The sequence below is a fragment of the Malania oleifera genome, chromosome 3 (genome assembly GCF_029873635.1).
Source record: "Malania oleifera isolate guangnan ecotype guangnan chromosome 3, ASM2987363v1, whole genome shotgun sequence".
In the NCBI taxonomy this organism is placed as follows: domain Eukaryota; kingdom Viridiplantae; phylum Streptophyta; class Magnoliopsida; order Santalales; family Ximeniaceae; genus Malania; species Malania oleifera.
The window spans coordinates 7,598,096-7,620,628 of NC_080419.1; the positions used below are offsets into that span (position 1 = coordinate 7,598,096).

The 22,533-nt window shown below is 38.2% G+C and overlaps 1 protein-coding gene across 1 annotated transcript; it reads left to right on the forward strand.

Moving 5' to 3' along the window:
* The first annotated feature begins 4,062 nt into the window (after nt 1–4,062).
* On the forward strand, nt 4,063–7,174 carry LOC131151809 (3-ketoacyl-CoA synthase 11-like). The gene is made up of 2 exons (XM_058103229.1): nt 4,063–5,149; nt 6,192–7,174. Exons 1-2 carry the CDS (start codon nt 4,361–4,363, stop codon nt 6,972–6,974), a joined length of 1,572 nt encoding a protein of 523 aa, XP_057959212.1. The 5' UTR covers nt 4,063–4,360; the 3' UTR covers nt 6,975–7,174.
* Nucleotides 7,175–22,533: the final 15,359 nt, after the last annotated feature.

Here is a 22,533-nt window from a genome sequence, read left to right on the forward strand (position 1 = left end):
TTTAAATCCTTAAATTATGCGACATGAGATTGATTTTATTAATGAAATGGATATTGTGGCTATGATGTATTTGCCTACTTGGTTGATGTGATATGTATATTTTATATGAAATGAGTGGTTGTGATTTGTAACCGTGGGACCCTGTTGTGATATATCTATGGAACTCTATTGTAACATTGGGACTCTAACACAATGCACATACTGAGAACGATGGGGAGGGATGCTCAGTATACTGGGCACCATGTAATGAAAAGTAACCTGGGCACCATGTAATGAAAAGTGAACTAGGCACCATGTGATGAAAAGTGAACTGGGCACCATGTGAAATGAAGTGTTTGTGCATTATCACCTGTATATGTATGTAGATCCTGAGGTTTGCTTTATGGTAAATATGTGCATACCGTCTGCTTGTACCTGTTCAGTTATTATTATTTATCATACGATTATATTTTGGGATATACACATTAAAACTCATATGTCACACATTATTATACTTTATTCATCCTTACTGAGAAGTGTCTCACCCCAGCGATATATTAACTTTTCAAGTCCTTCTAGTGATCAAGCTTAGCGAGCTCCGGGGCAGGGTTTAGTTATTGTGGTTGTAAGTTAATGTAAGATACTGGTATATATAGGTTTATGTTTTAAATGCTGGTATGTAATAAGGACAGATGGAAGTATCTTTTTAGTTGTGTAATATGAATTATGGAATACCTCTTTTTGGTATGATATATAGTACTTTGGTATTTTGGTTGAGGATGTATTATTATTATTATTATTATTATTATTATTATTATTATTATTATTATTATTATTTCTGCTGTGAGTATGTTATAATATGGTATTAGAGATGGATTTTTGGACATATAACACCCTAAGCCCCACTTGGCGGGTTCGAGGCATTACAATTTTGATGCAACCTAAAACTACCACTTTGCCAAATTTCTTAGAAAAACCTCATCACCTAATGAAAACTCTGAAATCAACCCAACTTTTCTTTCTCTCTCTCTCTCCTTTTTCTTTCTCTTTCTTCTCCTCTCGTGGATCATTTATTTTTCACCTTCCCTTAGATCTCTCTTTCACACTCTCTCAAACCTCTCTTTCACATTCTCTTGTATCTCTCTCCTGCATTCTTTCATATCACTTTCTAATTGCACTCTCTCAAATCTCTTTCTTGCATTCTTTCCTTCTACTCTCACTTTCTTTCGACATTCTCATATTTTTAATTTTTCATTTTGCAAGTTTCGCTTGACTAGAGAAGTATAAGTTGAGATTCTTGCTCTCTTGCCTTTAGATCCGTATTCAAACTACATATAAGTTCCTAACCTTTTTTTTTCTTTGCTCTTTTTTTTTTTTCATGACTAGTGATTTGCTTGGCTTTTTCTCGAGAAATTTTTCCCCGAATTTTCTTTGTAAGCCAAACAAGGCCGACTCAGGTTAAATAGAACCTAAGTTGAATCTTGGGTTAGGCTCAGTTGGTTAGGCATTAAATGAGTTGGACCATAAAGTTGGGCTCAGGCTGACCTAATTGGGCTCTAGGCTAAGTTAATTGGATGGGCTTAACTTCAATTTGGTTCAAATAGGCTAGGATTAAATGGACTTGAGCTGATTTAATAAGATGATGGGCTACGACCAATGGTCAATGGGCTTGGGTCTTCGGGTCAATAGGTTGGATTTGGGCGAATGGATCGGATCTAATTCGAGTACATGGGTCGAATTCGGGTACATGAGTCTGATTTGGGTGCATAGGTCGGATTCGGATCCAAACCTTGATTAAAAAAAAAAAATTGCATTTCAAACCAAAGGATTTCCAATTTTAAAATTTGTACAATTTAAAAGCAAAGTTAAACAAAAAAAATAAAACCAACCTTAGTCTTCAAACTCCTTCTCTCTTCAGGCTTTAATGCCAGCCCTTCAATTTTTCTCTGATTCTGGCCCTCTGCAATCTTCAAACCTCAAGCTTTAACTATCGAAGTCCAACCTTTGTAACCTCTATCCAAACTCTTTCAAATTCTTCCCCTTTCTTCACTAATTCTCCTCCAACCTCAAAATTCTCTTAAACTCTCAATTTTCTACTGCCGACTTCTGATAATAGTCTCTGTCCGTTTGACCGTCTCTCTGTTTCTATGTGTCTGTGTCACTTCCAAAGAATCTCTATTTATAGGCATGAGGATCCAATCACTTTAATACTAATTAAGTCAATCAGTACTAAATTTCATCAATCACTATTTAGTCCAATTTTTCCACATTTCTCACATGTCTAATTGCTTATTCTTTCTTTGCAGGTTTGAATATGAAGTTGAAGATGCTGGCCCACTTTTCTATTTCTATTTCTTTTTTTTTTTCCTTTTTTCTATTTTTTTATTTGCATTTCCAATCTAAAATTCATTTCCCCTATATTTTCAATTTTTTCCCCTATATTTTCTTCATTTTATGGAATAAAAATTTTCATGATTTTGTTATGTTAGCCCCAGACAAAATGGGATGTCTATACTGCTTTCGTTATAATTATTTTATATTTACATCTACTAACAGTATAAAATTAATTGTCCAACCAGACCAGCTCAAGTGGTAATGACAACTTGTGACTTTGGTGACCCTAAAGTCACGGTTTCGATTTCCCCTTAAGGCATTACGCCGGTCAATTACTAGGGGTGCATTAATGGGTGGACAGTTTTCACCCTCCCGGATTTGGTGCCGCACTATAGTGTTCAAAGTGGCGCGATGGTGGTTGGAGTCCCCAGATTATAAAAAAAAAAATTATTAAAATTAATTTCAATTTGTATTATTAAAAAATATAGAAATACATATCATATTACACCTCTATTTACATATATTATATACATTAAAATTAGCACAAATGACTGATTTTTTTTAAATATTCAATATTTTATATATATATATATATATATATATATATATATAATACAATACAATTTTTCTCAACTAAAATTATAGAATTAATTTTAGTTTATATTATTCAAATATATATAAATATATATATATATATACCATGCATTTCAGTTTATAGATATATTATATACATTAAAATTAAAATGCGTTATTGGTTTCTCGCCTACCTTCCACCAAAAGGTACTAATATCAAAGTATTACAATTATATATATAATACATACGCATGTAATTTAATAAGTGTTTAACTTTTCATATGTTATAAAATAAAATATTATAAATTTTACATTTTAAATCCACATTCAATATTATTGTAATTTATATTTGTATTTTAATTTTTCTCAATTAATTTTACATTTAAATCGATTCGCCATAAATAAATTACTTCCAACTTTCTTATCTTTGGTTTATATTTACATCCATTAAAATTATAGAATTAATTTTAATTTATATTATTCAAAAATATCAATATATATATATATATATATATATATATTTATCATGTTTCATTCCTATTCATATACATTATATACATTAAAATTTAAATTACTTTAAGAATATTTAGTACAACTTCTCATATGTTATAAAATACAGTAATTAAATTTTACTCAAATTTTATATTTTAAATTCTCATTCAATATTAGTATGATTTACATTTGCATTTTATTTTTTTATGTTAATTTTACATTTAAATTAGTCTGTTGCAAATAAATTCATATCATATGTACATGTCCATAATATTTTTAAAATTTTATGTATTATATGTAACTTTTATAAATATTATATTATTTATTTAAAATTTTCAATATTTGATAATTCCATTGAATAAATGGTGTAAAATATTGTGTTAAATTTTAATATTATTATTAAACCTAATTATGAAAGTAGATATATATATATATATATATATATATTGATTTTACTCGTATTTATTTACAAATTTCAAGTGGACTACCTTTTTTCGATATAGCCCACATGCAACTCAAAATCAAGGCCATGCAAACCCAACTATGCAAATTAAATATACACAGAAAATAAAGTACGTAATGCAGTGAGCAGTAATATTTAATATTTATGTGCGCTAGCTGTTGAGCAGTATGCTTTAATGAGATGCTTGGAAGTTGGAAGAGGCTGGCCGGTATATCACTATAAATAGACTTCGTGTAACCATTTCCATTGCAGCCGCTTGTCCTCATACAAGCACTAGAAAGTGCAAACATGCATTCTGCTTGATTATTCTATAACTCTCTCTCTCCCTCTCTCTCTCTCTCTTCTCCACTGTCAATTTTAATTCTAGCATCACTATTGGTTCATACTGCATTATCGTTTGGCAACTCACTTCGCCATCTTCTTCTTCTGGCTTTTCTGTTTACATACAACTGAGAGCTCAGAGCTGTCCTCAGCATTAATAATTTTTCTTCAGACTAACTGATCTTCATCTGTTCAGCAATGGCAGATGTGAAGAAACAAAACCCAGACCAGAACGACGCCGTTTCTCCCCATCGCCAAGGTAGAAAAATCAACAGTGCCACCCTTCCAAACTTCAAACTGTCAGTAAAACTCAAATACGTGAAACTGGGTTACCACTACTTGATCTCAAAAGCCATGTACGTCTTCCTCATCCCGCTCCTCGCCTCCTTCTCTCTCCACTTCTATACGTTCACCGTCGATGACCTCTCCCGGGTCTGGACCCACCACAAGTTCGACGTCTCCACTGTCATCATCTGCTCCGGTCTCTCCATCTTCCTCGCCACCGTCTACTTCACCACTCGTCCCCGCAAGGTCTACCTCCTGAACTTCTCCTGCTTCAAGCCTGAGCCGGCCAGGATCTGCCCGAGGGAGATGTTCATCGACCGGTCGGTCCGGACCGGGAGATTCACGGAGGAGAACCTGGCGTTTCAGAAGAAGATAGTGGAGAGGTCGGGGCTAGGGCAGAAGACGTACCTGCCGGAGGCGGTGCTGCGGATACCGCCGAACCCGTGCATGGCGGAGGCAATGAAGGAGGCGGAGATGGTGATGTTCGGGGCGATAGACGAGCTGCTGGAGAAGACGGGGGTTAGGGTTAGGGAGATAGGGATGCTGCTGGTGAACTGCAGCTTGTTCAACCCTACTCCCTCTCACTGTGCCACTATAATGAACCATTACAAGATGAAAGGGAATCTTTTGTGCTACAATCTGGGAGGGATGGGTTGCAGTGCTGGCCCTATTATGATAGATCTCGCCAAGCATCTTTTACAGGTTAGGAGCTAGTTAGTGCTTTATTACTACTAATCAAATAGTTGACATATACATATATATACTTTGTCTTAGTGGCACATATTACTTGTCTGTTTCTTTCGTTGTCATTAATTAGCTTGGGATCTAATTAATATCACGGGTCTGCGTCGATTTTGGGTTTTGAAAAAACAGGGATGGCGTGATGTCCCTCTGCGGGGCTTTCTTAGCTTAGAAACTTAGAAATTACGTACTGTCCTCTAAAGCATGCAATAATTTTGTCTTTTTTTTTTTTTTCCTTTTGAATTTTTTCATTGAAAATGAGATGTTTTGTGGGTAGATGTAGAATCATTGTATTTTTTCTTTCTTTCATTTTAAGAGTGTGATTGACCTTATATTTTATTTTACTTTAAAAAAACGTTGTACTACGTCTCACAGGGGCAGGGTTGTCATTATTTACCCAACCATCTTGGTGAAGAACTACAAATGCTGAAAAAGCAAACTCACACATCATAAATATTAGAAAAACCTCCCAACTCAATATAGTTTCTTAGGATGATGACTGTTAATTAAGATAAAAACACATTATGCTACAACTAAATTATATTATTCTGGGGTCTGCATCATTTTGCACTAGTCATATTAATATTTCAGGTAGTTGAATTTTAAAATTTCCTCCGTGTGTGCGTGAGTGCGCGCTTGTGAGTATGTGCATGAAACATAGCCTCCAAATCTATACTAAAGAATAATATTATTTCAATTAAAAGATTGAAAGAAACTTAATTAGGTTGTACTCAACAGTGGAATTTTGTTTTATTTCTCTTTTCCAATTTTCTCAAAAATAAAAAAATGCTATCTTTTTGTTTAATTTTCAGCTTAAAAATTGAAAATGAGAAAGAAAAGAAAAATAACATCCTGTCCCATTACCGAAAATTTATAAAAATAATTTCCTACGAAAGTAGTACTATATCATCAGTTATTTTTTTTTTTCTTTATTATGTGGGTTTTCATATGGGTGACAGAAATATAATACCTACCTAACTACAATTCTCTCCTACTCTACCAGGTTCATCCCAACTCCTATGCCCTAATAGTGACCATGGAGAACATAACCCTCAACTGGTACCTCGGCAACAACCGCTCCATGCTTGTCTCGAACTGCCTATTCCGCATGGGCGGTGCCGCCGTCCTCCTGTCAAACCGGTTCTCCGACCGCCGCCGCTCAAAGTACCAGCTTATGCACACAGTACGCACTCACAAGGGAGCGGACGACAGCTGCTACGACTGTGTCTTCCAGAAGGAAGACGAGAAGGATGAGATCGGCGTGTCGCTGTCGAAAGACCTAATGATGGTGGCCAGGGAAGCCCTCAGGACTAACATCACAACACTAGGTCCATTAGTCCTCCCCATAACAGAGCAACTGCTCTTTTTCGCGAGCTTCTTAGGCCGAAAAATATTGAAAATGAACATGAAGCAGTATCTGCCAAACTTCAAGTTGGCTTTCAAGCATTTCTGCATCCATGCTGGGGGAAGAGCAGTGCTGGATGAGCTTCAGAAGAACCTTGAGCTGAGTGAGTGGCACATGGAGCCTTCAAGAATGACACTCTACAGGTTTGGGAACACTTCAAGCAGCTCTCTGTGGTATGAACTTGCATATTCTGAGGCTAAGGGGAGGATCAAGAAGGGTGATAGGTTATGGCAAATAGCTTTTGGGTCTGGGTTTAAGTGCAACAGCGCTGTTTGGCATGCATTGAAGACCATTGATCCAGCAAGGGAGAAGAATCCATGGATGGATGAGATTGATGAGTTTCCTGTTGATGTGCCAAAGGTGGCCTCCCTGATTTCTTGAATTAATTATTGATATCTTGTTTTAGGGGAGAAAGCCAGTGTTATTTTTCTCCTTTCTTTCTTTCTTTCTTTCTTTTTTTGCTCTGTTTTACCAGCACATATATGCAAGTTGATCTAGAATAATATGGGTCTAGGAATAAAAGGAAAGAGGATGTAAAATATTGTTGATGATGGTTAATTATATGACGAATTTTATAGCTATATAGGTTAAAATTTATCTATGGTTGAGATAGCCGATTAATTATTACGCACAACCTTGTTTTTCCAAACATTAAGTACTTCAATTAAATTGATCGGCCAGCAGTGGAATTATTCCGTCATTCAATTCCAGAGCTAATTGAACTGGCCTTGAGCCCATTAACTTGTTCACCTTCTAAACCCTCAAATATTAGAGGTTGAGGGTTTAGGTTCATTAGGTGGCTAGCTACGAGCATGCGCTGGGGGTGTTTCAGGATTAGGCTAATCCTGTGTTTGGGAGTGTATACATTGGATTTTGGGTTTACACAGTTTGGACAAAATATAATATTAAATATTGTATTGATTTTTTTTTTTTTTCAAATTCATACAAATCTAAATGTGAGTTTCGAAACCTATACTTTCAAATGCAGCCTGTGTGATTACAAGTAAAATTGTGTGCATATCCAATTATTTTACAAGTTAAACCACAATTCTGATGGGTGGGGACTCGCTCAATCATTGATTGTAATTGAAACTAAGTGAGAATTACACACAAATACACTCAATTGATTTCAATAATAAATTAGAAATAAATTACAAAGGAAAATCTCAATACAATTCTCTCACTCAGTAGTTATTCACCTGCTCTACACCATACATTACATTACACACACACACACACACACGGTATTGTTTTGAATTATACACTGTTTATAGCGGATTTTGACGAAACGAGCGTGACATATGATGTGAAGTGGAACATACTGAACTGTTATACTTGTAAATGAACTGTGAAAATTGAAGTTCCATTTTGTTATTTAAAAAAGTGGAAAAAGGGTGCCAGTTAATCACCGTGCTTTATAAGTAAAAAGGGTTGAAGCGAGAGCGTTTGTGCCGGTTAACACCATTGTCTGACAGAAATAAAGAATGCATGAAAGATTGCATGATTAGGATTGTGAAACTATTGGAACTGCACAGGTTGTTATGTTTTATTATAAATTATAGATATGATTTATTGGGACCACAACTTGTTACTAAAGGAGTTGAAAGACACTCTAAGTTATTCGAAGCTTTAAATAGCTTAAGGAGCGGTTCCGTTGTTAACTGAGGTACAACCACACATGTGAATCAGTGTGGGTATCGAGATAGTCAACTTGCAGGAGTGTATAGGGCCACTGGTGAAATAATTTAGCAAGTGGATGAGTCGAACTATATATGTAATGCTTGACAGTGCCTGCACGAATAGGGCTCTATTAGAGTTTATCAGTGCACAACCTATGCCACGGGGTAATTAGGCATATTCTGAAAGTTCGAAAGTTGATAATTGTGCTGAATTTTCATATACATGATTTAAAAACTGAAATAGGCAAAGTCACAGGGTTGGGTACCGTGTGGAGGGAATCGTGCAGTGTATGCGCTTGTACCCTACCCTAACCTCAGGGACTCTCGCTTCGAATGATATGCTGAATTATGTTTTTATATCTCTTATATTACTATACTATGAATGTGATGTTGTGCAACTGTTTTTAATTGGAATAAACTCATGTAGTCACGTGCTGATGTAATATCTTCCACCTTACTGAGAAGTGTCTCACCCCAATCTTACAACCTTTGTTTCCAGTCCTACAGGACGCTGGTCCTAGTTCTTCTAGAGGGACTTTGACATTTAGATTCTTGTTAGTAGATGTAAGTTTTTGTATCTGTATTGGGTTGTTAGCCTGGTTGAACGTAAGCGGATGTAATACAGTTTATGTTTTAAGTTTGGAACTTATGTACTGAGGAATACAGATAGAACTCTAGTATATGTCTAATAGAACCCCGTAAGAATGTTTATGTTTTCCGTTGTGCATAAATACATATATGTATGAAATACACCCATTTGTCCCTGTTTAGGGTGGGTTGTTTATGTATATTTATCAGATACATGTATAACCTATGTGTAGTAGCACTCTAGGTTTGTATAAAGGACCGGGGTATTACAGTTTGGTATTAGAGCCCTTAACCAACCGGAAGTGTGATGCAATTCATACTAGCTAGTTAGGGGTATACTCAGAGCTTAAGTTACTAGGTTCTGTAGTTTAGAATATACCAGAGTATAAAAAGAGGGTAAAACCTTGAGCTTTGCTTATGAAATTGGAATAGCTTCCCAAGAGGAGGGTGAATTAGAATTTAAAAATTTTTTTTCCCTTTGTCTTAGTTCTTTTGAGTTATAACAATAATCAAAACTTAAACACAATCACAAAATTTATCTAGAGTAATCACAATCAAATCAATATAATCAATCATTCAATCCTTGTAACAATAGCCCTGCATTAATATGAAAATTTTCTGAACTTGCATAAGCCCTATATCACAATTATACTTCTTCCCAATGTTCAGCTTTTAAATAAACTTTCAAATTAATGAGTCAAGGATCATCAACCAATGTAGTCTCTTTCGGTTTCCGCAATCAATGCTGATCAATCCAAAAAAAATTACCTTCTGGTCTATTTAACAACCAAACACTCAGAATTTTTTAATTTTAAAACAACCACACATATTGTAACTTTTGCTGAAAAATAAAGAATAGGGAAGAGAAAGAAGAAACATAGGGTTTTATGAGGTTCGGCTTCAACACAACCTACGTCCTCGCCCTTGGCAAAACCACCAAAGGATTCATTATCACAGTTCCTTTACTAGGCGGAGCAATACCAGTTACAACACTCCTTGGGTAAGGCTAGAGCTCGCCTTCCTCAAACAATATCCCCTTGTTTGATCCAACGATTCAACACTCGAACCGTCTATCAATCTATTACAAAGATTCAAAATAAGGCGTACAAGAACTTGCTCCTCAAAGAGCTGATTAGCACAAATTGAAAAACTATGTACTTCAGTAAATTTAGAATATGAATTTCAGAATGAAGCTCTAGAAATTTATCATCATAAGTATCTTTCAATGGATGAAAGAATCAACAATCGATGCACAAACTTAGTGAGAAACTCAGAAAAACTTCAGAGATTTTCATGAGTGATGAGAGCAATAGAGAGCTTTCAAAATTTCAGTAAGCTTTGAGAGAGTATGAGAGCTGATTTGATTTCTTGGTGTCTAAATTGATGAACCTTGAGGGTATTTATAGATGAAGAAAGACTTCTTGCTTGTTCCCCAAGTTTCCTTGGAGTAGGGTCCAAGTTGTAAATTAATTTGGGTTTCAAATAATTTAAATTTTAAAAATAGACCTGTTGAGAATTTTGAAAATTGCTGCGAGCTAGACGAGTGTGAAGTCACTGGCAGTCGTTTGTCCATGTATAACGTTCATATTTTTCCAAACAGAAAGGTGGCAGTCAGCTTTCCTCATGTTGGCAGTCGTCTGTCACTAGAATAACTCAGTTTTAAAAACAACTCAGAAGGGTGGCAGTCAGCCGTCCTCATGGTGGCTGTCGTCTATCACTGAACAAATTTATTTTTCAAAAACATGCAGAAGGTTGGCAATCGGCTGGAAGAACACACACAGATGACTCACTGGTCACTGGAAGTCACCTGTCAATTTGTTGACAGTCATCTATCAGGCTTCTGTTCTTCTTAGTTTAGGTCGTTTAACTTGCTAGTTGTCTGTCCTTACACAGACAGTCGTTTGTCAGTTGGCTATATGTCATTTTTTTATTTCTCTCTCTTTTGTTTAATTAACCTTGGAATTTTAACTTGTTTTAACTTTTGAAAAACATGCTCCAAGATTTTAAAACTTCAGATTTTTAAGTGTCTTTGCCTAATGAGCTTCAAAATGAAAATTTCATATTTGAATCAACTATGAAGTACTTACAAAACTTGTTCTATAAACACATTTGACACATCTTTGCTTTGAGTCCTTTCAATGTTGCTCTTCAATCTTTCAGACTTCTATGGGCTTTCATTATGGATCTCTGGTATTCATATGTGACTTTCCTTGTTCCTTGATCCTTGTAAGTTTTCATGTCAGGGTATGTGAAATTTTAGCAAAATATTTTTGCCTGAAATAATATCACTTGAAAATTCATTAAATAACTTTATTTTGTTATCATCAAAACCAAGAGTTTGTAAGCCTAACTAGGCCAACAACTTATTATACCTGGAGACATAAATCCATTGACGGATAATCACGACAATCTATTGGTAGTTTTGTTTCTAAGTGGTAGAACTCGAGTCAAAATGAGCATGTGAGTCGTTAGGGTACGTTACTATTAGGAATGTTATTATGGGAAGTGAGTTTATAGTGTTGTAGTATTAGTTGGTTGGTTCCTCAATTGCATTTCAGGATGGAATCCAGGGATAATACTGCCAATGTTAGGGGTGATAGTAGTGAGGGAGCTGGCCCTAAGGCCGGTAGTGACTCCACGAATGTTTAGCGAGACTTTGCTCAGCAGCTGATGGCTGAGGTGGTTCGAACGAATAGGGGGCAGGATTGTCCTGCAGCTGAGTTGGGTTGTTATATTGATCAATCCACCCAACTAAAGCCTCCTACTTTTATGGGAAATGCAAATCTGATTCGAACAGAGAATTGGATTGGGGAGATTGAGAAGATTTTGGACGTCCTCAACTGCACTGAGAAGCATAAGGTAGCCTTCGCATCATTCAAGCTGATGGGTGAAGCGAAGAGATGGTGGAAATATATAAAGATGCTTGAAGAGCATCGACCCATCCCTGTAGTAGTGACGTAGGCTAGGTTCAAGGAGTTATTCTTTGAACAGTATTTTATAGCCACGGTCAGGAATGCCAAGATGGAGGAATTTATTAGTCTGAAGCAGAGGCAGCCAATGAAGGCCTGGAAATTTCAGAGGGCCTGAGGAAGGAGATTCGCAAGTAGACTGCAATCTGGTAGATATAGAACTTTGTTACTCTTGTTGACAAAGCCACCTTAGTAGAGGAGAGTCTGTAGGAGGATATCGGGGTTCAGATCTCGATGAAGAGACCTGCACCTTCTAGTTCTTATGGAGGGGCAAAGTAGGGCAATTGGAAGAAGAAGAATAGTAGTGGTGCTTCTCATAATACCATGTCCACTTCTATTTGTTCTACGTGTGGGAAACCTCACGCGGGGCAATGTTGGAGGGCTATAGGGGCTTGTTTACAATGTGGTAAGATGAGACATCAAGTGAGGGATTGTTACCTACCAAGGTACGACGGAGCTCTATAGTAGCCTTTCAAAGGAGGTGCGCAGGCGCCACGAGATGGACAGCAAGGGGGTACTGCCCAGGCTAGGGTGTACTCCATGACTCCAAGTGATGCAAAAAATGCCGGAGATGTGATAATAGGTAATATTTACATGCTTTCCAATAAAGCTATTATATTATTTGACTCGGGAGCAACACATTCCTTTATCTCCCGGGATTTGTTAAACTGTGTAGATTAGAGATGCAATAGTTGGGTTATGAACTAGTGGCGACTACGCCATCGGGGTCAGCAATCGTATATAGTAAAATAGTCCATGATTTTCTAGTAGTGATCCTAGAGAGGGTACTACCAGTTGGCCTTATAGTAATTGACATGTATGGCTTCGATATCATCCTAGGGATGGACTAGTTTTTTTCCACTAATGCCAGTATCGACTGCCACAGGAGAGAAGTGATTTTTAGACCTCTAAAGGAGCGGGAATTCAAGTTTATAGGATCGTGTGTACGTTATGCACCATGGATCCTTTTAGCTTTGCAGGCTGGAAGATTGCTTCGGAAGGGAGGCCAAGGGTATCTGGCGTTTGTTAAAGACACGCCGACAGAAGAACGTAAACTAAAGACGATTCCTATAGTGCGCGAGTTCCCTGACGTGTTTCTAGAGGACTTGCTAAGATTACCTCCAGACCATGAATTGGAATTTGTTATAGAGTTAGATCCTGGTACGGAGCTGATATCGAAAGCTCCGTATCAATGGCTCCATCTGAATTGAGAGAGTTGAAAGAACAACTTCAGGTGTTGCTAGATAAGAGGTACATTCGACTGAGTGTTTCTCCTTGGGGAGCACCCGTTCTATTTGTGAAGAAGAAGGACGGTTTGATGAGGATGTGCATCGACTACAGAGAACTAAACAAGGTAATGATAAAGAACAAATACCCATTACCTAGGATTGATGATTTTTTTGACCAGCTACAGAGCACACATATCTTCTCTAAGATCGATCTACGGTCTGAATATCACCAGTTGAAGGTGAAGAGGGAGGATGTTCCGAAAACAGCTTTCCAAACTCAGTACGACCATTACGAATTTATGGTTATTCCATTCGGCTTGGCTAATGCACCTGCAGCATTTATGGATTTGATGAATAGGGTCTTTCACGAATACTTAGACCAGTTCGTCGTGTTATTTATTAATTACATCCTAGTGTATTCTAGTTTGTGCTGCAAGACACAAAGTTCATCTGAGACTGGTATTGCAAATGCTTAGGGAGAAGAAGTTATTTGCTAAACTGAAGAAGTGTTCTAGTTGAAACAGATTGCATTTCTTGGGCACGTAGTGCCTAAGGAAGGAGTATCGGTGGATCTGGGTAAGATAGAGGCAGTAGTGGACTGGTCGAGACCGAAGAATGTTTAGGAGGTCAGAAGTTTTCTAGGTCTTGCAAGTTACTACCGACGGTTCGTAAAAGGGTTCTCAAGTTTAGCAGGTCCTTTGACACGACTCACGAGGAAGAATGTGAGGTATGAATTGACTGATGAGTGCGAGCTGAGTTTCTAGGAGCTGAAACGGCGGCTGGTTACTACTCCAGTTCTGACCATTCCATCTGGAGATGGTGGATTCGTTATTTACAGTGACGCCTCTAAGAAGGGTCTTGGCTGTGTTCTAATACAACAAGGTAAGTTGGTTGCTTACGCTTCTTATCAACTTAAAGAGTACGAGAAGAACTACTTGACACATGATATGGAATTGGTAGTTGTAGTGTTTACAATAAAAATCTAGAGGCACTACCTGTATGATGAAAGGTGCGAGATTTTTACCAACCACGAAAGTATTAAGTACATTTTCACCCAAAAGGAGCTGACTATGAGACAACCTAGATGGCTTGAGTTGATAAAGGACTACAAATGTACTATTAGCTATCACCAGGAAAAGCAAATGTTGTAGCTAATGGTCTGAGTCGGAAGTCAGTTGATGCATCAGTCTCTGCAGTGAGAGTTCAGCATCAGATCTGTATGGACTTGGAAAGGATGGGCTTCGAGGTAGTGGAATGAAATCATCCGGCTATTCCTTCTAGCTTGGTGGTGCAGCTGACCTTATAGGAAAGGATTCGAACAATACAGAAGGAGGATCCAAAGCTTGTTGAGGTTATGGAAGGAGTTCAGAGTGGGTTAAAATCCGATGTCAGTATCTCGGGTGATGGGATTTTGAGATTCCATAATAGAGTATGTGTACTAGATGACGCCAGGATTAAACAGGTTATACTGGAAGAGGCACACCGTTCGCTCTACACTGTACATCCTGGAAGTACAAAGATGTATCAGAACCTAAGGGAATCTCTCTGGTGGTCGAACATGAAAAGAGAGATTGCCCATTTCGTAAAGCAGTGCTTAACATGTCAGCAGGTCAAGGCAGAGCACCAGAGGCCAGCAGGACCCCTTCAGCCACTTGACATTCCTAAGTGGAAGTGGGAACACATTTCGATGGATTTTGTGACAGGGTTACCTGCAGCGGTGCATAGGCAGAATGCCATATGGGTTGTAGTTCATCAGCTGACTAAGACTGCACATTTTGTTCCAATCAGAATTAGTTATTCTCTGAATCGGTTGACTAAGTTGTATGTGTAGGAAATTGTATGACTCCATGGTGTCCCTGTTTCTGTTGTTTTGGATTGAGATCCAAATTTTATTTCTCGTTTCTATAAAAGTCTACAGGATGCCGTGGGATCACAACTGACGTTTAGTACATCTTTTCACCCGCAGATGGATGGACAAACTAAGAGGACTATTTAGATGTTGGAATATATGTTGCAGCCGTGTGTACTGGATTTTGGTGACAGCTGGATATGACATTTACCGCTTGTCGAGTTTGCATATAACAACAGTTATCAGACCAACATTGAGACGACACCTTATGAGGCCTTATATGGTTGTCAGTGTCGATCTTCGTTGTATTAGGATCAGGTAGGCGAGCGGCAAATACTGGGTCCAAAACTGATTCAGCAGGCCTCTACAAAGGTCGAGTTGACCAGGGAGAGAATTAAGGCAGCTCAGAGTCGGTAGAAGAGTTATGTTGATACTCACCGACGAGAGCTGGAGTTCGAGGTAGGAAGTATGGTATTTCTGAAGATCGCTCTGATAAAAGGGGTGATGAGGTTCGGCAAGAAAGGTAAGTTAAGTTCTCGGTATATCGGGCCTTTCGAGATCTTGGAAAGGATAGGTTTGGTTGCTTATCAAGTGGCTTTACCCCTAGCACTATCCAGAGTCCCTGATGTGTTCCACGTGTCTATGCTGAGGAAGTATGTGGCAAATTTATCACACGTGCTGAGTTATGAACCTCTAGAGATCAGTGATGTTTTATCATATGAGGAGGTACCGGTGCAGGTATTAGATTGGAAATTTCAGTAGTTGCGAACTAAGGAAATGCCGTAGTGCAGGTATTGTGGCAGAACCATGTAGTGGAAGAAGTTTCATGGGAGTTAGAAACTGAGATACGTCAGAAGTATCCTTAGTTTTTCAGAGACTATTAATCTAGTCAGGTAAGTGAATGTATGTATGTTAGTATGCTTAGTAAGTAGATATGATCTTTGGGAGAGTTTTGTATGTATATTGTAAGCTTTTGAAACTTTACGTTTTAACCACGGCATTCCTCAGCCATAAGTGAGGGTAGGTAATAAATTCGGGTCGGGGCTGCTTTGTGGGTAGCTGCCGATTTTTCTGTAGGTATCTAACGTAAGGTAGAGTATGCTTGGTATCGATTGGTGAATTTCAGGGATGAAATTATTATAAGTATGGGAGATTGTAGGGACCTGAATCCAAAAAATAAATAAAGGAAAGAGAAAGGAAATTAAAAGGGATAAAACAACTAAGCTCGTCAACGAGCCTTTATTTCTCATCGATGAAGTCTCTTATGTGGCCGGCAACGAGACACACAGGCCCGTCGATGAGAAGATACTGAGGGATTTTCAAAGATTCTGAAATCTCAGCCTCACTGGCGAGGTCACTTTCTCAGCCACGAGCAACCTTCTTCGGCTCATCGACGAGAACTTTAACTTGTCGACGAGGCTAGCCATGTCACGACCTGCTTAATTTTCACATTTTTTTTTTATAATACTATCATCATAAAATCAATACCACACATCTCACATTCCAACTCAGTAGGTCACAATCCTTCTGGACCCATGGGTACCAGGGATACATTAGAACATACAGCAGAAGCCTACGCAACAGAAAATGTACAATCACATTCATACCATCATATCATACATCACAATGTACCAGAGTTATTACAATCATTGTACTTCCATATATACATCCCAAAAAATGAAATTCAGGGACAATTCCCACAAAACCATACTATCCCTACCAAAAACTTACCCTTCAAAAAGGGCAGCTAAACCACTCTAGATCAGTGGGGCTTTTCCCGCTTTCCTATCAAGGGCTCCTAAAAAGTTTATAAGATTTAGGGGTGAGACACCTTTCAGTAAGGGAAATAAACTAATACTAGTGTGTGGCAACATGAGTATACCGTGTTCTACATATACCATACCTATCATATTCAGTAGTGTTTATCAAATCTAGGAAAACATATGTATATCAAAACATGGCAGAACATACTGCATTTCATAAGCATATCTCATCTCATATCATATCATAATAATAACATAAAACAATTCTGGTAGGTTAGCTGGTTGTTGTCATGTATTACCCCCACCTGACTGGGTTGTGTGGCCCGAAGGCAGGACCTAACAATGGTTGGCCGACCACTGCCAAGTCAAACAGTAGTCTGTAGGTCCGATGAGTCTGCCAGACCTAGTCCGTACACCAGGGGTGATCAACACACTTCTTATAAACCACACCGACCATCCAATCTCACACCACTCCGTACAGCGGCGTTAACACAAATATCATGATCACGAAGACCATGGACACATAGCAACGATATCGTGCAAGTGTTAGGCTAAACCAAGCCAACCAGGTTCTAACATCATATACATATACTAAAATCGTGATACATGGATATCTCATATCAATAAATATCAGATCAATCATATCATTTTTCACATATACATATTTCATGAAAATCATCGGCTCGTACGCTGGAATTACACATCATAGCTCGGCCCGTACGCCAGCAAATCACATAGCACAACCTGTACACTGGAAAATCACATAGCACAGCCCGTACACTGGCAAATCTCATCCACATATCTCATCCACATAACACGGCCCGTATGTCGGCAAATCACATATACATATAAAAATATCTCGGCCCGTACGCCGACTTTCCCATCATAAAAACTCGTACCACAATCACATTCCCAGAAAATGGTTTTTCATACATTTTATACTCATGCCACACAAACGGATTTTCACATATTCAATCATACGATCATTTTCACAGTATTTTGCAAATATAAAACATATATATAAATATATATACATTTTCCGCAAATCAGATGCTAAATATATACATATACATACATTTTCTCAAAACAAAATTAGCTTAGTTTATCCCCTTACCTGATTCCTGAAATGCCCTTAAGAAAATTTCCCCTGCATCTGCAGGGTTCTCAACTCAACACCCTGAAAATGAAAACTCGCAGAATTAAAGTTTAGTATTTTTGTACGTACAATATTTTCTATAACTACCACTAAGTCAAATTCAGTTTAAAAAGTCTTACCTTAACTTAGAGATGATTCCCAACGTTCCCAATCAACACCCCTAAAAACGAAAACTCCCCGTATTAAACTTTAATATTTCAACGCGTATATCACTTTCTTCAACTGTCAAAAATCCAAATATTGAGTATAAAACCTTACCCTGGATTTGGGATGAAATCCAACTTCGTTTCCCTAACGATCCACTCCGGCAGATTTGCAGAGAACTTTGCCAAGAACGTTGTGGTGGCTTCGGTTTGTCGATCCGGCGTAAAACTGGCCCAGAATCGAAGAGAGAGAAAGAATTGTTCAAAATTAAAGCAAGCTTCCTAAAGAAGCTTGTGCAATCATATATATATATATATATATATATATATATATATATATTAATATAATAATAATTACTAATTAAAGCAAAACTTCTTGAAGAAGCTTGTACCACTTTATATATATAAACATTTAACTTATATATATTACATATATATCATAATAACTTATATATATATATATATATATATATATACACATATATATATATATATTTTCCTTATCATACTATTCATTTACTTGTTAATTTTCTTAATTTATTTTATTTTATTATTTTATTATTATTTTTTTAAAATTTTATTTTTCCCGGTTACTACATTCCTCCCCCCTTAAAAGAATTTCGTTCTCGAAATTTACTGTTCCCGTAACTCACCATCCTTTAACTAGGAGAAAGGGTCTACTCATTTTATTGTCTACCCTCACTTATGGCGGAGGAATACCGTGGTTACATTTCGAGTCTTGGAAGATTACATATACAAAAGAAAACCATTCTCCCAAAACTAAAATACTACACTAATTAAACCATCACATGTACCTGCAAAAGAAACTACCTAACTACTTGCATTTTATCCCATCAACTTTCTTGGAATAGATGCGGATATCTCTGTCTCATCTGCTACTCGGATTCCCAAGAAGCCTTTTCTACCACATGATTCCTCCACAAAACCTTTACCTGAGGAATTTTCTTATTACGTAGCTCCTGTACTTTCCTATCCAGAATCTGTACTGGTACCTCCTTATATCCCAATGAATCACTAAGCTCCAACTCATCATAACTGATGATATGAGAAGGATCTGGAATGTATTTCCTCAACACAGCCACATGGAATACGTCGTGGATCCTGGACAACACCGGAGGTAAAGCTAGTCTATAAGCTACCGGTCCCACTTTATCTAAAATCTCAAATGGACCGATAAACCTAGGACTAAGTTTACTCTTCTTCCTAAAGCGCATAACCCCTTTCATCGGAGCTATCTTCAAAAATACATGATCACTTACATCAAACTCTAAATTCCTGTGGCGATGGTCAGCGTAACTTTTATGTTGACTCTGAGCTACACTAATCCTGTCTCTGATAAGCCGAACCTTATCACGCGCTTGCTGCACAAGCTCTGGCCCCACAACTCGCCGCTCTCCCACTTCATTCCAAAACAAAGGAGAACGACATCTCCTATCATACAGAGTCTCAAATGGTGTCATGCCAATGCTAGACTGATAAATGTTATTATACACGAACTCTACCAACGGCATGAACTGAGTCCAACTACCCCCAAAGTCTAGTACACACGCTCTAAGCATGTCGTCTAATATCTGTATTGTCCTCTCAGTCTGCCCGTCTGACTGAGGATGGAATGCCGTACTAAACGATAACTAAGACCCCAGAGCCTCCTACAAACTCCTACAAAATCATGATGTAAATCGCCAGTCTCTATCCGACACGATCAATACTGGTACCCCATGAGAACGTACTATCTCTTAAATGTAAATCTCCGTTAAACGGCTGAGGGAGTAGCTGATCTTGATAGGTATAAAGTGAGCAATCTTAGTCAAATGGTCAACAATCACCCAGATGGCATTCTGGCCATGTAATGTCGTCGGTAGTCCTAGCACAAAGTCCATCGATATATTATCCCACTTCCACTCTAGGATGAATAACGTCTGCAGCTGCCCTGCCAGCCTCTAGTTCTCAGCCTTTACCTGTTGGCACGTCAAACACTAGGCTACATACTTGACGATTTCTCTCTTCAAGCCACTCCACCAGAATGTTTCACGCAAGTCTTTATACATCTTCGTGCTACCAGGATGAATGGTATACAAAGATCTGTGAGCTTCTTCTAAAATAATCTTCCTGATCTCAGTATCGGTAGGAACGCATAATCTAGAACGGAACCTTAAAGCTCCGTCATCTGCAATACTGAAATCCTGCCCTTGACCCATCTGTACTCTACATATCACCTCTGCTAATACTGGATCTTCTTTTTGAGCGGCTTTAATTCTTTCTTGCAGAGTAGGCTGTACCACTAGGCTGGCATTACATATGGGAGATCACTCTCTACTAACTCTATGCTGAGTCTCTCCAGATCCATCATGATCGAATGCTGGATCCCCATAGCCGCCAACACTGGCTCTCTGGATTTCCTGCTCAACGCATCAGCTACCACGTTCGCTTTCCCTGGGTGATAATTGATGGTACAATCAAAATCCTTAATCAGCTCCAACCACCTTCTCTGCCTCATATTCAATTCCTTTTGCGTGAAGAAATACTTTAAACTCTTGTGGTCGAAGAAAATCTCACACTGCTCGCCGTACAGGTAATGCCTCCAAATTTTCAACGCGTGTACTACTGCAGCCAATTCAAGATCATGTGTAGGGTAGTTCTTCTCATATTCTTTCAGCTGTCTGGACGCATACGCCACTATCCTGCCATGCTGCATCAATACACATCCAAGTTCCTTCAAGGACGCATCACTGTAAATGACATACCCCTCACCCCCAAATGAGATAACCAATACTGGTGTTGTGACTAACATCTGCTTCAGCTCTTGAAAACTCTGCTCACAGCAGTCATCCCACTCAAATCTGACATTCTTCCTCGTCATTCATGTCAAAGGTCTTGACAACGCTAAGAATCCCTCAACGAAACAGCAATAATAGCCAGCTAGCCCCAAGAAACTCTTGATCTTCTGGACATTTCTCGGTCTAGCCCAATTCACTACCGCCTCAATTTTACTAGGATCTACATAAATTCCATCTCCTAAGATAACGTGCCCCAAGAACACGACCTTCTCTGGACAAATTTCACACTTACTGAACTTGGCGTACAACTTCTTTTCCTGAAGTGTCTGCAAAACCTGCCTCAAGTGCATCTCATGCTCCTCATAGCTCCTCGAATAGACCAATACATCATCAATAAATGCAACAACAAACTGGTCTAGGTATCGATGAAAGACTCTGTTCATCAAATCCATAAATACCACAGAAGCATTCGTCAATCCAAACGGCATAATGAGAAACTTGTAATGCTCGTATCGGGTCCTGAAGGCCGTCTTTGAGACGTCTTCTGCTTTCACTTTCACCTGATGGTAGCCGGATCTAAGGTCAATCTTCGAATACACCCATGTACTCTAGAGTTGGTCAAACAAATCATCAATACGGGGTAAAGGATACTTGTTCTTGATGGTCACTTTATTAATCTCTTTGTAGTCTATACACATCCTCATAGTCCCATCTTTCTTCTTCACAAATAGAACAGGAGCTCCCTATGGAGATACACTGCGTTGTATGAAGCCCTTATCAAGCAGATCTTGCAACTGATTTTTTAATTCTGCCAACTCTATTGGCGCCATTCGATAAGGTACTTTGGAAATAGGCGATGTACCTAGAAGTAGATCTATGGAAAAATCTACCCCTCAATCAGGTGGCAAGCCTGGTAACTCATTTGGGAAAACATCTATAAATTCCTTTACTACAGGCGTGCTAGCAAATTTCAATTCATTTTCTGACATCTATTTCACCACAGCCACAAACCCCTAACACCCACTCAGTAGCAGTCTTCTGACCTGAATAGCTTAAACAAGCTGAGGCGGGGATTGTACTTGCGACCCTACGAACTTAAATTTTTCTTCCCCCGAGGATCTGAATATCACTTCTTGTGCACGGTAATCTATGCTAGCGAAATTAGCTGCTAGCCAATCCATACCAAATATAACATCAAACCCGTGCATGTCCAGCACTATCAAATTGGCAGACAAAGTCTTCCCTTGAATATCAACTGGACAACCTCGGAGCACCCTATTACACCTTACTGCTGACCTAATCGGTGTAGATACCAACAATTCAACATCTAACAGTTGTGTTTCAGCCCCACATAATTTAATACACCCCGAGGATACAAATGAGTGTGTAGCTCCTGAACAAATAATGCAATAACTTTAAAAGAAAACATAACAACCATACCTATCACCACGTCACCCGACGTTAGAGTAAATGTCACGACCTGCTCATTTTTCCACATATTATTATTTATTTTATTTTTTATTTTTTTAATAATAATATCATCATAAAATCAATACTACATATCCCACAATCCAGCTCAGTAGGTCATCATCCACCTGGACCCGTGGGTATCAAGGATATAACAGAACATACAGAAGAAGCCTACGCAGCAGAAAGTATAAAATCATATACATCTCATCATAATGTGCATAACATATACCAGAGTACTACAAACACTATCTCTCAGTATATACATCCCAAAAATGAATCTAGGGACAATTCCCACA

Bases quoted from the DNA above. Each gene is read 5' to 3' on its own strand.
- LOC131151809 (XM_058103229.1), top strand. From the start codon at position 4,361: ATGGCAGATGTGAAGAAACAAAACCCAGACCAGAACGACGCCGTTTCT. The intron at 5,150-6,191 runs GTTAGGAGCTAG...CTACTCTACCAG, and splicing joins TCGCCAAGCATCTTTTACAG to GTTCATCCCAACTCCTATGC.